The 15995-nt window shown below is 44.8% G+C and overlaps 1 protein-coding gene across 1 annotated transcript in view; it reads left to right on the forward strand.

Annotated features, from left to right (window-relative positions):
• The first annotated feature begins 5636 nt into the window (after positions 1 to 5636).
• PSMB7 (proteasome subunit beta 7) overlaps positions 5637 to 15995 on the forward strand; it is a 59352-nt gene continuing 48993 nt past the window's right edge. The window contains exons 1-5 of the mRNA XM_029919570.1: positions 5637 to 5724; positions 6164 to 6257; positions 6805 to 6902; positions 8148 to 8288; positions 14553 to 14668. Coding sequence (XP_029775430.1) covers positions 5663 to 5724; positions 6164 to 6257; positions 6805 to 6902; positions 8148 to 8288; positions 14553 to 14668 — 511 coding nt within the window. The 5' untranslated portion in view covers positions 5637 to 5662. The remainder of the gene's footprint in view (positions 5725 to 6163; positions 6258 to 6804; positions 6903 to 8147; positions 8289 to 14552; positions 14669 to 15995) is intronic.

Raw genomic sequence — 15995 nt, forward strand, 5'->3', positions numbered from 1 at the left:
TCTGCAATGCGGACAATCCCACTTTCTGCAGCTGGCACTCCAGGGACCTATATCTCAGTCTTGACTCTCCCTCACCGTGGCCATGGGTCAGTCGTTGGTCATTCTGAGTCTCAGTTTCTCTTTCTGTTCCTTCCCGCTCAGGGGATCCCACCTGTGATTTCCACCCTCATGGGTTATTAGGAGAATCAGATCTGTTGAAAGGAGAGGCTGGGGTTAAGAACAAATGGATGGGGAAGGCCTGGGTTCAAGTTCTGGTTCCTTTGCTAACCAGCCACGTGACTTCGGGCCAGGCTCCTCCTCTCTCCCAGCTGACAGTCCCCACCCTTGCGCTGGAAATCTGACAGCACCACCTGGGTGGGCGGGAGGATTCCTGAGGTTGTGGCATGTGAGCATTTAACAGAACACCTCTTCTGCATGTGGAAACCTCTCAGTGGGTGTTGACCATGATGATCAACCCAGGTAGAGAAAGGATTTGTAATAAATTCTAACGAGCTACGGAAGTGGGAGGTATTGGCTGATTTCCAGACACTTGTACAAGCCCCAGATGGGAAAAAGGGGGGATCCCCCCTCCTGCTCACCATCAGCTGGGGGTCACTTAACTAAGGGCTCATCTCATTTTCTGGGGCTAGGTAGTTAAACACAACCCAGGCCTTGTTTACAGTGATTGGGATTCTGTGGGTTTCCTCAGGGCCCCCAAATCTGCTAAGTGTGCCAGGAGAGTCTGGAGTGGGTGGCAGGAATCCACATAGCTGAGACACAGCCCTGGGCCCCCACTGAACCTTCCCACTGGGTGTCTGTGGCTGGGCAGCGAGGCTTGGCACCTGGGTCCTGTGCCAGGTGCCCTGAAGCCTGGAGCAGCTGCTCTAATTCATGCAAAGGAAGGCGCCCAGGTTTGCCCTATTTATAGCTTATTTATGAAGAAGGAAAAACAAGGGCCCAGTTGCCTTAGCAACCAGGAGCATCATGGGCTGCTTTCCCTGCAGTGGGAAATTGGCCAAGACTCCTGGTGGGGGGCACCCCTGGATGTGTGTGTGTGTGTCCTGACAGAGGATGGGGGCTAACCTTCTAGGACCTGTCCCACTCTGGATGCCTAGCAGGTTGAGGGAGGGTGCTTGCCAGGCCCTTGGAAGACCCAGGCTGACACAGGGTCCATGCACAGCTGAACTCTTGGTGGAAAGGCATACTCTGTTCTCTCGGTCTCGGTGCTGACTGCTGTCCTGTGGGTGCCCACCCTGCTGCCACACACCCTCTCAGGAGCCTCGTCTGGCTGTGATCTGGTACATCTGGTGCCTGTAAAGGGCACTTAGTGCAATGAACTGAAGGTGTAGGTCCCAGACCAGCACCCCTTAAGGCTGTGATCTGGTCCAGAGCCTGGCCCTGGGGTGGGGGAGGGGTGCTTAATAAATACTGAATGCATGAATGGAGTGCTTTCGTTTAAAGTGCATGGTCTTGGGGCGCCTGGGTGGCTCAGTCGGTTAAGCATCCGGCTTCAGCTCAGGTCATGATCTCACGGTTTGTGGGTTTGAGCCCCGTGTGAGGCTCTGTGCTGACAGCTAGCTCAGAGCCTGGAGTCTGCTTCAGATTCTGTATCTCCCTCTCTCTCTGACCCTCCCCTGCTCGGGCTGTCTCTCTCTGTCTCTCAAAAATAAATTAAAAATAAACATTAAAAAAAAAAGTAAAGTGCATGGTCTTACCCAGGATGAATGAGGTAAGGGAGACATTGTAATGTTCTCTCATTTTACACATCAGGAAACTTGAGATTCAGAGACATGAAGAGACCAGCCTGAGATCACATAGCTGGGAACTAGCTGAGCTGGATGAGCATCCTTGAGGAGGAAACCTTGCTTTTGCTCCGGCAAAGCCCCAGGGAACACAGGAAGTTGGGTTCCAGCTAGGCTATAATGGAAGGGGGAAGTAAGTGGTTCTGTGTCTGGTCCGGGGCTGAGAGGCATGTGGTTGAAATCGTGACTCTGCCCCTTGTCAGCTGTGCGGCCTTGAGTCATTGACTTCACCTCTGTGGGCCTCAGTTGTTTCATCTGTAATGTGGGGCAGTGATGCCCGGTCCTTGGGGACTGCTAGCTCCCCGAGAGGGCAGGGACAGCATCTGAGTCCTAATCGTCTGTTTTCCCAGTGTTGGCACAGTCTAAGCTCAGCGCCTGGGATGATCAGGTGATCCTGTATACAAAGCAGATTAGGTGTTCTCAGCGAAGGTTGGTTGTTACTATATTATTAGGGAACTGAGGCACAGAGAGCTTGATGGTTCCCCTGACATCACACAGCCAAATCCAGAGCAGAAGTGGTGGCTTTACTGGTCTGTTAGGTTTTTGGGCTCTTGCTGGGGATTAAGTGAGACTGTGTGCACACCCCAGGGAGGGCCTTCCTGACAGGGTCGCAGTCCCAGGGGACAGAAGTCATGTTGGACAGGGAGGCTGGAGCAGGGGTCTCTGAGTACTGGGGACCTAGAGCTGCCCTTCAAACCGTTGAAGGTACTGAGGCCTTGTCCCAGGCTGAGTGGAGCTTGACTGGCTTTGGGCGGCGTCTCGCAAGGGCCAGGCCCAGGCTACCTGGAGGCTCTCTGTCGCCCTCTGCTGGCTCCAGCTGTCTTTACCGGGCCACCTCCCGAGGCCCTAAGATAGGCAATGCCTCCCCTTCGGCTGGCTGTCTGAGTGTGAAAACCTTACCTAAGAGATCCACTTAAGAAGAGGAATGCCCTGGGACAAACTGAGATCACAAATCATCCTTTCGTGGCTCCTCCGGGTCCCACCCGACTCTATGGCAAGACGCAGGCGCCCTGCCACCACCCTCTGGGGGCTGGGGCTGCTAGACTTCCTTTGCTGCCATCACATCATATTCGTCACTGTATCTGGTGGTTGACTGCCGATCTCTTGACGTTCCTTGGCATGTAGAAGCATCACACACTTCTGCCTTCGTGTCCACGTAGCTCTCCCTGTGTGAATGTCTGTCTGTAAACTCCCCCACCTTTATTTATTTATTTATTTATAGACAGTACAAGTGGAGGAGGGGCAGAGAGAGAGAAGGAAGAGAGAGAATCCCAAGCATGCTCTGTGCCATCAGCACAGAGCCCAATGCAGGGCTTAAACCCAAGAACCATGAGGTCATGCCCTGAGCCAAAATCAAGAGTCTACGCTTAACCAACTAAGCCACTCAGATGCCCCATAAATTTCCCTTTTTTATTAGGACATCAGTCATACTGGATTAGGATCTACCCTAAAGCCCTCTTTTTTTTTTTTAAATGTTTATTTTGGAGGGGAGGGGCAGAGACAGAGAGAGAAGCTCTGAATCGCACTCTATGCAGACAGCAGAGACCCCAATGCAGGCCTTAAAACCCAACATGGAGAGTTTGGGGGGTACCTAGGTGGCTCAGTTGGTTGAGTATCCGACTTCAGCTCAGGACACCATATTACAGTTTGTGAGTTCAAGCCCCACGCCAACGGGCTCTGTGCTGACAGCTCTGAGCCTGGAGCTGGCTTTGGATCCTCTGTCTCTCTCTCTCCCCTGCCTCTGCCCCTCCCCCGCTCACGTTCTGTCTGTCTCTCTCAAAAATAAATAAGCATTAAAAAAATTAAATGAAAAAAAGAAAAGAAAAGAAACTAATGCAGGGTTTGTAAGATTGTGACCTGAGCTGAAGTTGAATGCTCCCAGGCATCCCCCTAATGACCTCTGTAACTTAATTGCCTCTGTGAAGGCCTGTCTCCACATAAGGTCACATTCTGAGGTACTGGGGGTTGGGACTTCAACATAAAAATCTTGCGACAAAATTCAGCCTGATGAATATTGGAGAGGCAGTTCTAGGACTATTTCCTGACCCCACGGACCCGGGGCGTGTCACACTGACCTGTCCTGTCTAGGGCTTATGGAGATGAACCCATGTCATCCGGAAGTGGACTTCTCTCGAGCAGACTCAGATGTTCTCACTTGTGACAATCGCCAGAAGATACACCAGACTTTTTCATCAGTAGATTCCTGTGGAAGCATGTAGGTGAGGCTTTATTTTCCTAATTGCACACAGAAGACCCAGAAAAGTGTAGAAAGAGAATTTAATCTTTGATAAATATTTATTGAACTCTCAGTTGTGACAGACTATGCAACTTCATTCCACAGTTGCTGAAGCTGTCACTTCCTTGCTATGGAATGAATGTATTGATATTAATAACCATTTATTGAAAAGCTGCTATATGCCAGGGACACATGCTTCCTATGTACAATTTTCAATTCTCACAGCAGCCTTTTACAAATTGAAATAAAATAAACCTAAGACCCACCATTTAAAAATGTGCAATTCTGGGGCTCCTGGGTGGCTCACTTGGTTGAGTGTCTGACTTCGGCTTAGGTCATGATCTCATAGTTTGTGGATTAGCCCTGCATCAGGCTCTGTGCTGACAGCTCAGACCCTGGAGCCTGCTTCTGATTCTGTGTGTCTTTCTCTCTCTGCGTCTCCCCTGCTCATGATCTGTCTCTCTCTGTCTCTCAAAAATAAATAAATGTTAAAAATTTTTTTTTAATGTGCAATTCAGTGGTTTTTAGTGTATTCACAATGTCATGTAACTATTACCACAACCTAATTCCAGAACATTGTCATCACCCCAAAAAGAGACTTTGTGTCTATCAGTCACTCCCCATTTTCTCCTTCCCCCATTTCCCAACACCCACTAATCTAGTTTCTCACTGGAAAATAGTGATTTGCCTAGTATGGATTTCGTGGAAATGGAACCACACTCTATGTGGTTTTTTTGTGCCAAGCTTCTTTCACTTAGTGTAGTATTTTAAAAGTTCATTCCTTTTGTAGCATACATCAATGCTTCACCCCATTTTGTGTCCGGATAATATTCTGTTGTATGGATGTGCCATATTTTGTTTATACATTCATCAGTTGATGGACATTTGGGTTGTTTCCATTATTTGGCTTTTATGAATAATGCTGTTATGAATGTGTACACGCTTTTGTGAACATATGCTCTTGATTCTCTTGGATATATACTTTAGAGACAAATTTCTCAGTCTGTGTTTAACATTTTGGGGAACTGCCAAACTGTTTCCCACCAAGCTTGTATGAGGGTTTGGGGTTCCCCATATCCTCAGTAACTTTTGTTATTTTCTGTCTTTTTGATTATAGCCGTCCTTGTGGGTGTGCCTTGTGGTTTGGATTTGCATTTCCCTAATGGCTAATGATATTGAGCATCTTCTCATGTGCTTTTTGTTCATTTCACAGCAGTGTCTTGAGACAGCTGTTATCTCCATTTGACACCAGAGGAAAGAGAGTCAGAGTGGAGAGGACTTGCTCAGTGCAAGGAGGAGGTGGCACTGTGCCTGAAACTTGGGGTTGTCTGTGTCCTAAGCCCCATAGAGTCTGATTAACAGTAGAAACCGCTCTGGTCTGATCAGCAGGAGACGGGTCTCCCACTCCACCAACTTGGACAAGTCCTTTCCCAGCTCCCAGCGTTAGTTACTCCTCCGCACCACTTGGGGCGAAATACTCCAAACATGTCCCGGCTCCTCTAGGAGCCCAGAACTTTAAGACCAATCGCTCTGGCGCGGAGTTTGCCCCGCCCCTTCAGGCCCGGACGCCGCAGGCGCCGGAAGTGCTCGGCTTTTTTTTTTTTGCTAGTTCCCGCCCGCGCTCCGGAAATACTTTCGCGGGAAGATGGCGGCTGTGTCAGTCTATGAGTCTCCAGTTGGAGGTTTTTCTTTTGATAACTGTCGCAGGTGTGCCCATGGCCGGGGCCAGGTTCAGGGAGGGAGTGGGAGTGCGGTGCCGGGGTCGGAGCTGGGCCGCGGTCTGATCTGGGAAGTCCAAAGGGGTGAACGGCGGGGCTTGCGGCCTGCGCCCCGCGGCCCGTGTGACTCAGGGGAATGAGGGCCTGAGAGTGGGTTTCTCTTGTAGCCGAGTCAGCCTTTCCACTTGCCCAGCGCACCCGGCCAGTCTCCACCTGTGCCTCCTTAGGCGAGATGCGGCCCCTCTGGGACGCGCTGCATGCCGGAAAACGCGACGCCAGTCCTGATCTTAAGGGGTTCGGTGAACAGATGGGCTGGAAAGCGAATAGTAGCTTTCCTTTTCCTGAGTTCCCTATTAAGACACTCTTCGTGCCAGTGCGGCGCAATGTGGTCCTGCCCTTCGACGCGTTGTTCTCTCCTTTGCTTTCAGAAATGCCGTCTTGGAAGCTGATTTTGCGAAGAAAGGGTACAAGCTTCCAACGGCCCGGAAGACTGGCACGACCATCGCGGGGGTGGTCTATAAGGTAAGCAGGGATAGGCCCGCGGCAGCCGTGACCACTGAGTACGGGTCGCGGGCCACTTGGCCTCCTTTCACTTCTCTGGGCTCCGTCAAGAAGGGCGCGTATTTCAGAGAACGTCAGGAAAAGGGCCTTGGGGATTTGTCGAGAGGTTTTGTGCGCTCATCAACAGTTTATGTTCTTTCCTCACTTTGCGGAATTTTTGACAGGAGACCCATACTTTTCTGTCTTAACGTAGATGTAACACAGAGATGATGGTTATTGTTGTTAAAGATAAAGGGTGACTTATTTTATTTCATTTAAAAATTTGAACTTTATTTATTTTGAGAGGGAGACAGCACATGCATGAGCAAGGAAGGGGCAGAGAGAGAGAAGGAGAGAATCCCAAGCAGGCACCATGCTGTCATCGGAGAGCCAGACTCGGGGCTCTATCTCACCAACCCCCCCCCAAGGGTTTGGGGAAGCAAGGGATGGCCAACATGGTCTTCCCTAGAATAGAGAGCTGTGGTTTATATATGTGAACTTGTTTTAAAATGTATGTTTTTAAAACTAGGATGGCATAGTTCTTGGAGCAGATACAAGGGCAACTGAAGGGATGGTTGTTGCCGACAAGAACTGTTCAAAAATACACTTCATATCTCCTAACATTTAGTAAGTATCAATTAGTTCGAATAGCTCTTACATTTTCAAGCTTGCCAGAGCTAACAATGTACTGTGTTCCTTGCTAAAATCTGTTGTTTAACTTGTATTTTCATTTTATCTCCCTTATGTGGTATTTTCATCTATGTGTCACCTAAGCTGGTTACCCTGAGGTTCTGTTCTTTGCTTTAGTCTTTGAGTCGCCTGGTCCCCAGTTCTGCTTGCTGTGTGCCTCTTGAAACCAGCTGTCCCTTTGCTAAAGCCTTAGTTCAGATTCTTGTTTCTCAGCTGGACTATTGCATTTGTCACTTATTCGTTTGTTTGTTTTATTTATAGCAGATTAAAAAAAACCCAAAATCGTTTTTTACCTTAGAGGGAGTGTGAGCAGGAGAAGGGAAGAGAGAGAGCACCCCCAGCAGGCTCTGCAGAGTCCGTGTAGAGCTCGTAGGACTCGAACTCACCAACCATGGGATCATGCCCTGATCATGCCCTGAGCCGGAGTCAGCGGCTTAGCTGACTGAGCCACCCAGGTGTCCCCGCATTTGTAATTTACCTCTTTAGCATATTCAGCTGCCACCATCCTGTGTCCCAGTCACTGCCAGGCTCTCCCTGTTCCCTCCTCTCGAAGCTCTTTCCCCTTTGCTTCTGCCAGTCCCTCTGCGTCGAATTGCCCTTTTCTCTTTGTTTTTAGTGTTTGTTTTTTTTATTCTTTTAAATCCAGCTCATGAAACCTCAAAGATCAGATGAGTCACTCTCTCCTCCATTTTCCCATAGCATTTTGTACTTAGACTACTATCTCGTATTATATGAGGTATTTTAAATTTTGCCTACATTTGTTTCCTCCACTCAACTTTGAAATCAAATACTAGGACTGTGTCATATTTTCTTTATTCTCAACACTTTGTAATGACTGATACCTGGTAGTAAATACTTGGCAAATGTTAAATTTTAAGACTTTTAATATGTCTTGCTCTTTGGTAAACTCTTTTTAGGAGTAGTAAAGTGGACACTCTGGTGAGAGCACAGAAGCTAACGATTTGAAATGATCTGTTGGGGCGGAAAACATATATTTGCATGTAACAAGATGCGTATTCTCAGTTTCATGTTTATTAAAGATTAGAGTAGTCACTGTGCAGAGTCCACTCAAAAACGCCTCTCTGTGTACCTGAACTTGATGGAAAGTATCCAGGAAGCTCCGCTTCTAATCGAGCCCTTTGGTAATTGAATCTCAGCTAAGTGTCTAATCGTGTTTTGCAGTTGTTGTGGTGCTGGGACAGCTGCGGACACAGACATGACAACCCAGCTCATTTCTTCCAACCTGGAGCTGCACTCTCTCTCCACCGGCCGCCTTCCCAGGGTTGTGACGGCCAATCGGATGCTGAAGCAGATGCTTTTCAGGTAAGATTCCGGGATAGGGATTTCTATAGCATCTTTTTCTCATATCTTGGGTTTTTGGCAGATGGGAACCTGGAAACTAGAGAAAAAACATTCAGAAATACACATTTTATTCTAGAAGTTGGTTGTTAACCATTTTAATTTCAGAAGGCTTTTGATTATGTACTTGAATTTATGGTGTCTGTTTTTTTCCCCCCATGAATAAATCACATGTGACCAACCAAGTCATTTCCTGAGGTATAAGGTAGTACTGGATTAAAACCAGTTCTCTTTTGTTTATAGAAAGAAAGTTACAACTGGACAGAACCTTTGAGTTTATCTTGTGAACACAGACAGACATAGCAGTTGGTTTTTTCTCCCTCTTTTAGGGGCAAAGTAGCAGTGGAATGAAAAACTATTTGTAGTTGACTGTGAGTGACTATAATAACATTAATATTAACTCACATTAACTCTCTTTATGTTGGGTCCAGTGCTTAGTTCTTTATCCATGATCTCATTTTATCCTTTGACCTCTGAGATAGGGGCTGTTAACATCTCCAGTATTTCAGTGAAACTGAGGCTGCAGAAGTGTAGTCACGGCCTTCGCGCCGCGCTGACTCCCACCCACAGCTGATCTCAGTTTTGTTTCCCTTTCTTCCTTAATCACATCATCACTTTATGTTTGAGTAGGTCTCCTAGTTTTCAAACTTTTCTCATTTCCTCCTCGTAAAGAGAAGAGAGGCCGTGTATTAGAGCAGAGCTGGGAGACAGCGTGAGCATCGACTCACAGGTTAGAATCCAGCTTCTCTTTTGGGGACTTGCATTACCTTTAGCAGAGTTTCTTTTTTATCTTTCTTTTTTTTCTTTTTAGTTTTTTGTTTTTTGAAGTTGATCTGGTCCTCATCATTCATTAAACAGCCCACAGAAAACATTTTCTCTTATCTCTGTTCCACGCTGTGTCCAGGCCTGCAAGGTTAAAGGGATGCAGGAATAGAAAGCAAAGATTGTAAGCTGGCAGCACACAGGCCATATTCAGCTTGGAGAGAAATTGTATTGGGCCACAGTGTCTTTAAGATTATAGTGATCAATAATTCTAAGTTGGGAGATTGGAATTAAAAATCTGGATTTTTTGCTTTTTTTTTTAGATGTTTTTATTTATTTTTCCTTGGCTTCTTTTGAAAAAATTCAGAAAGAAGTTGGGATAATAGGTGGCAGCAATCTTCTGGAACTGATGCCTTTAGAAATGGGAGCTAATGCTCTGGTCTGTCAGTTCCTGCCTGGTTTTCACTTCCTGCTTGCCTGGCCCTTGCCTTCCTGTGAACTTGCGGGTCTTTGTGAGTCTAGCATGGCCCTGGGCTCTCAGCACGTGGCTGTGAGGCGCAGTGTGGCTGTGCAGCTGGGGTGGGGCATAGTTCCCATTACACAGGTGGGAAGACCAGGACTTAGGAGTTTATGGGCAGGAAGTCTAGTTACGTCTGCCTAATCGTGCTCTGGCTGTACTGAGTCCTTGTGCCAGTGATCTCCATTTGTTTATGTCCGTGGTCATCGTTGTAATCTTGGAGGATTATCATTTATCAAATAAAATCACCCGTACGGTGGTGAGAACTCGTTAAAGCACATCTGTGGTCAAGATTTCTGAAGACCTTTGTGATTTTGATTTTAAATTTAAAGCTCCCTCTGGTGGTTTGTGTGGTGCATTACATTTAAAACAATTTTTAAACTTGTACAGTTGCAGTTAATAACAAATGTTCAAGATTCTTTCTGGTGCCCTCTGGCTAAACCTAGCAGATACTTCTGTTAATCTCTTTAGAATGTTTTAGGAATTCTGAGTTCACTTTTTTCAGTGTTTTAATGTTTTTAGTTTAACATACTGTGCAAAAATTAAATTTTACCAAAGTTTTGAGAGGAATATTTAAAAATTTAACCAGGATGATTGTGGTTCATTATGTCATCTTACATTTTTGTTGAGTTATATAAAATGAGTTACAAAAAATAAAGTGGTATAAGGGGAAAAAAAACCCCATAGGATTTGACTTAAAGGTTTGGTTCAGGTCTCACTTAAAGTACTTAGATTTGTGTGACGTTGGGCGTTTACCTGACCTTTCTTAGCCTCATTTTCTTCCTCAGTAAAATGAGGATAACAGTTTCTGACTCTCTGACTTTGAGGAGGAAATGAATAAAGAAGCACGTCTTACCGTAACGCCCAATTAGATCCCGTAAACTTCAGAGGCTGAGAAAGAGAACAAGTTGTATTCAAGGTGCTGTTCCTGTTCTATTTTTTCCCTGAGTAACCCATTTCTGTGTATGTGAGTTAGTGCAGAAAGGGGGTTTGGTAAACCAAAATAGACCTCTTTCCCCTTATTTAAGCATTTTTAAAATTTTACTCATATGATGGCTGGATGTGTGTGTTACATGTTCTGAGCATGAGCCCTTCCTTGAGTCTAGAAGAAATCTTCGTGGTATATTGTTCTGTATTCCAGAAACTCTTTGAATATATGGAGATTCTTTTATTTACTATGTTAGTGGTATTTTTTTCCTATGAAAGTATGTATATTCATTGTTAAAAATGTGGAAAATACTGAAAAGCCCAAAGAAAAAATAAAAATTTTACAATTCAGGGAGAATCATGTTTTGGTTGGGTATTATATATACTCCGACTGTTTTAAGTTGTTTGTTCGCTCATTTCTTTGTTCCTTCTTTGCTTCCTTATTACTAGTATTGTTCACAGTAAAGCATAAGACAGAAGTTAGAGAGAAACAAACAAAAAAATACAAAAATTATCCATAAGCAGTATGCCTTTCAAGCTTTTTTCCATTTACTAATACATATTTTGTTGCATAAAAATAGGATCATAGTTCTACATTCTGTCCTAGAATACAATCTAATCTTCCCATCTGCCAGTTGATGTTGAATAGTTTCCATTTGGAGCACTTCAGAATGAATAATCACCTTTGAAACAATTTTTGTAAAACTAACGTGATGATTATAAAAAACCCCTATACTGGAAGGGTGAGAAGAAGGAAGTAAAAGTTACCTGATGTTCCATTATTTAGACACATATATTGTAAACCTTTGAGAACTATTTTTCCAGACCTTTTATACTGTTGCATATGTGCTCATTTATGTATTTACCAAAATGGAATCCTGTGTGGTGTTTTGTAACCGACCATGTTCTCATAATAGTATATCATGATTGTTGTTCCCACTAGTAGAAGAGTTTTTACCTTGAGCCCACAGGTAGCCCTCCCAAAAGTGTAAAACCTGTGTGCACACTTGTTATGGGGTCAGGGTTCCACAGTACGAATCCGGTTTTCAAAGGAGTCTGTGAGCCATAAAAGTTTTAAGAACCACTGATCAGTATCGATCTATGGAGGTATCACAGTATTCCATTCTTTCAATATGCCATAATTTAACATGTTTTTGAACTTTAACAATCTTGCTCATTTTAAGGTGTCCATGAACGCTTTGGAACATGGAACCTTAGGTACTTACTTGTGTGACTGATTTCTGAGGCTGTATACTAAAGTAAATTCCTACAAGTGGAATTATTGAGTCAAAGGCGTACACTTTGAACATTTTGATATGCATTGCCAAAACCACCCTTTGGAAAGGTTGTGCTAAGTTGCACTACTGTCAGTGGTGTAGGCGAAATAGCCAAACTGGTGAGAGTCCAAGTGTCCATTGACTGATGAGTGGATGAAGAAGCTATGGTATATATGTGCAGTCGAATATTACTCAGCCATCAAGAAGAATGAAACCTTGCCATTGAAATCTTGCAACAATGTGGATGGAGCTAGCATGTATTATGCTAAGCGAAATAAGTCAGTCAGAGAAAGGCACATGCCATATAATTTCACTCATATGGAATTTAAGAAACAAAACAGGTGAACATAAGGGAAGGGAGATAAAAGGAAAGAGTTGGAAGCAAACCATAAGAGACTATTTTTCTTTTTAATGTTTGTTTATTTTTGAAAGAGTGGGGAAGGACAGAGAGATGAAGACACAGAATCCAAAGCAGTCTCCAGGTTCTGCGCTGTCAGCACAGAGCCTGATGCAGGGCTTAAACTCCGTGAAGTGTGAGATCATGACCTGATCCAAAGTCGGACGCTTAACCGACTGAGCCACCCAGGCACCCCAAGAGACTTTTAACTGTAGAGAACAAACTGAAGGTTGATGAAAGGAGATGGGTGGGAGATGGGCTAGATTGGTGATGGCCATTAAGGATGGCACTTGTGATGGGCACTGCGTGTTCTCTGTAAGCAGTGAATCACTAAATTGCACACCTGAAACCAGTTTTACCATATGTTAACTAGAATTTAAATAAAAACTTGAAATTAACAAAAATAGCATATGAGAAAATGTCACACAGATCTGGATTGTATAGGGTTCTGTTGCAGAGCTGTATATATCAGTTTATTTAGTTAGTTTTGTGTCCACTTTTTTGGCATCATAATTAGTGTTGGAGTAAACATCCTTGTGCATTTCTGCATATCTGTCTTAGTTTATCCTTAGAATTTGATTCCTGGAAGTATAGTTTCTGGATCAATTTTTTATGATCACAATAACTTGCTAAAGTATTTTAGATTCTTTAAAAGCATCAGACAGGTTATGCTTAGCTTAGAAGGGAACTAGCTGATTATTACTGACTTTATGTACACACTGTGTCTGGTAGGCAGTTGGGGTAGTGGGGCGGGCCTGGGGGGGGCGGCGGGTCTGGGGATTCCGCTCCTCATCCCGGAGTCCGGAGAGCTAGTCTTGACCCTACAATTACTTCAGTGTGGCTTAGGACCTGTTTCTTTTCCTCTGTCTGGGCCTCTGTTTCCTGTTAAGACTGTTTTAAAATCCTTTCTTACTCTTTAATTTTTCACTTCTAACTGGAAGATTCTTTTTTTGTTGTTGTTATGATTTTATCTCTTTAAAGTAATTTCTGCACCCAGTGATCAAGATCAAGAGTTGCATGCTCTGCCAAGCACCTCTGGAAGATTCTTTCTTTTTCTTTTCTTTTTTTTTAATGTTTATTTTTGAGAGAGAGAGAGAGAGACGGACGGACAGACAGACACAGAGCATGAGTAGGGGAGGGGCAGAGAGAGAAGGAGGCTCCAAAGCAGGCTCCAGGCTCTGAGCTGTTGGCACAGAGCCTGACATGGGGCTTGAACCCATGAGCCGTGAGATCATACCTGAGCTGAAGTCAAGTGCTTAACTGACTGAGCCACCCAGGCGCCCCAGGATTCTTTCTGAAAGAGCAGTTTGGTAGTCAGGGGTGGGGAGACATTGGAGATGACTATTCTCGTTACCTAGAGTGCTCCATGATGAGTTGTTAGGTCTCTGACAGTCTACAGTTAGGACTTTGATTCTTGTGTTTACTTGTACCAGTTTTAACAGTTACATCATTAGGCAAATTGAGCATGTGTCAGTTTCATTTTTCTTCCCAAAGAGCGAAAGGCTCATTGTGGAGAACTTTGAATCCAACATAGCATAACAATTCTCATGGTAAAAAATGGACCAAAGGCAGGGAAAGCAATCTGCAGAAGTAGAACACCAACCAGATAAAGGACAAAGAGGAGCAAACAAGTGCACAGTTACACGGAGGTGGGGGGGATGGAAAAGGTATTCCCCTTGCATCCCTGAAGAGATGTAGCTTCGTCCTGTGGCCAGTACCAGTGGGTTCTATAGCGTATTGTGGAGTTATTCCACCATTCACTTCCACATATGATGAAATATTTTTCTCTTACCCAGTATCAGCTCATATCTGTGATTATAATTTTGTGGATTTATTCAAAAGAGGTATTTTGACATGAGCCATTTTCCTGTGAGGCTGCGGGGAGGTGAGGTTGAGAATGTGAACAGCTTGAGTTTAGTGGCTCCTCAGAGTTCACTTTGAAAGTAGCTTATCTGCGGATCACTGAGAGGTGTGATGGGAAGGGTGCTGATAAATTTTGGAGTAAGCCAAGCTTGGCTCTGAGAGATTGGGCTGGCACTTCATGTCTTTGGATTGGTTTTCTCTTCTCTAAGGTAAGAATGATCCTCTTTTCAAAGGAGCTCTGTGACTGAGGAAATAGGCAAGCTGGAGGGCCTCACACAATTGAGTCTTTATGGGCTGATAGTGGCGTTCCACCTCGAGTCCCTGCCAGTCCACATTTTGTTCCCATCAAAACAGTAACCACTTAATGCCACAGTAGCTGTGAAAGAAAGCCTTTTGTTGTCTGACTTCTCATACAGCTTTTGGGTAAGTTACAGTGATGCATTGTAGACTCATTTTTTTTTTCTTATACATACTCTGATCACCAGGTATCAAGGTTACATTGGTGCAGCCCTAGTTTTGGGGGGAGTAGATGTTACTGGACCTCACCTCTACAGCATCTATCCTCATGGATCAACTGATAAATTGCCTTATGTCACCATGGGTGAGTGTAACATTTCCCTGATGTTTCAGAATCCTCTTATTTGCCCACGTGGTCTCTTAAAGAGCTGGTCTGTTTCCTGTTAGAGGAGCCAGGGCAATGTAGTGTTCGATTCCTTCTGCAGCATTTATTGAGTTCCTCCTATGGGTTAGGCCCTGTTCCATGTGCTTGGGATATAGCCGTGAACACAAGTTAAAGATTCTTGCCTGCAAGGAGTTTGTATTTTAGTGGGGGTGGACAGATAGTAACAACAACTGGTACAGATATATTAATGTTTTAGGAGGTGATAAATGCTAGGAGGAGAAAGTCCTGCAGGTGATTCTGTACTACAGTTATGCAAGATACCGCCTTTGGGGGAAACTGGGTCAAGGGTGTATAGAAACCCAATGTGTTATTAATTGCATCTGCATGTGAATTTACCATTATCTCAAAACAGAAGGTTAAAAAAATTAATGCCGAGTTAGGGGGCTTTGGAGTGTGGGGGTAGAAAGCAGCAGACTACAGTATTAAACAGAACAAAGTAGGCCTAGGGTCAGCTTTCGGTGGAGAGAAGTTAGAGGAGAAGCTTCTTGGTGGGAACACACCTAGTACGTGCATCCTCTTAATTTTTGAGACACCATAGTTATTTAATTCCTCTCTAAATCTTGATTTACTCACCTATGAAATGGTATCAATAATATCTACCATATACACCAGGCTGTAAGGATTACAAGTAAGGTATATAAAGCGTCTGGTCAGATGCCTGGCCTATAATAGTGGTTACTCTTTTCTTTTTCTTTCTTTTTTTTAATTTTCTTAATGTTTTATTTATTTTTGATACAGACAGAGACAGAGCATGAGAGGGGGAGGGGCAGAGAGAGAGGGAGACACAGAACCGGAAGCAGGCTCCAGGCTCTGAGCTAGCGGTCAGCACAGAGCCCGATGCGGGGCTCAAACCCACAAATGTGAGATCTGACCTGAGCCGGAGGCTTAACCGACTGAGCCACCCAGGCGCCCCGTGGTTACTCTTTTTAAACTAGCTTTTTATATTTGTATCTTAGCTCTAAAGGCTAGACAAGAATAATCTTATTATTTTTTTTTAACATTTATTCATTTTTGAGAGAGCGCAAGTGGGGGAAGCGGGGGAGAGAGAGAGAGAGAGAGAGAGAGAGAGAGAGAGAGACACACACACACACACACACACACACACACACACACACACTCTCTCTCTCTCTCTCTCTCTCTCTCTCTCTCTCTCTCTCTCTCTCTCTCCCTCCCTCCCTCCCTCCCTCCCTCCCTCCCTCCCTCCCTCTCCCCCTCTCCCCCTCTCCCCCTCTCCCCCTCTCCCCCT

The sequence above is a fragment of the Suricata suricatta genome, chromosome 13, assembly GCF_006229205.1.
Source record: "Suricata suricatta isolate VVHF042 chromosome 13, meerkat_22Aug2017_6uvM2_HiC, whole genome shotgun sequence".
Lineage (NCBI taxonomy): Eukaryota > Metazoa > Chordata > Mammalia > Carnivora > Herpestidae > Suricata > Suricata suricatta.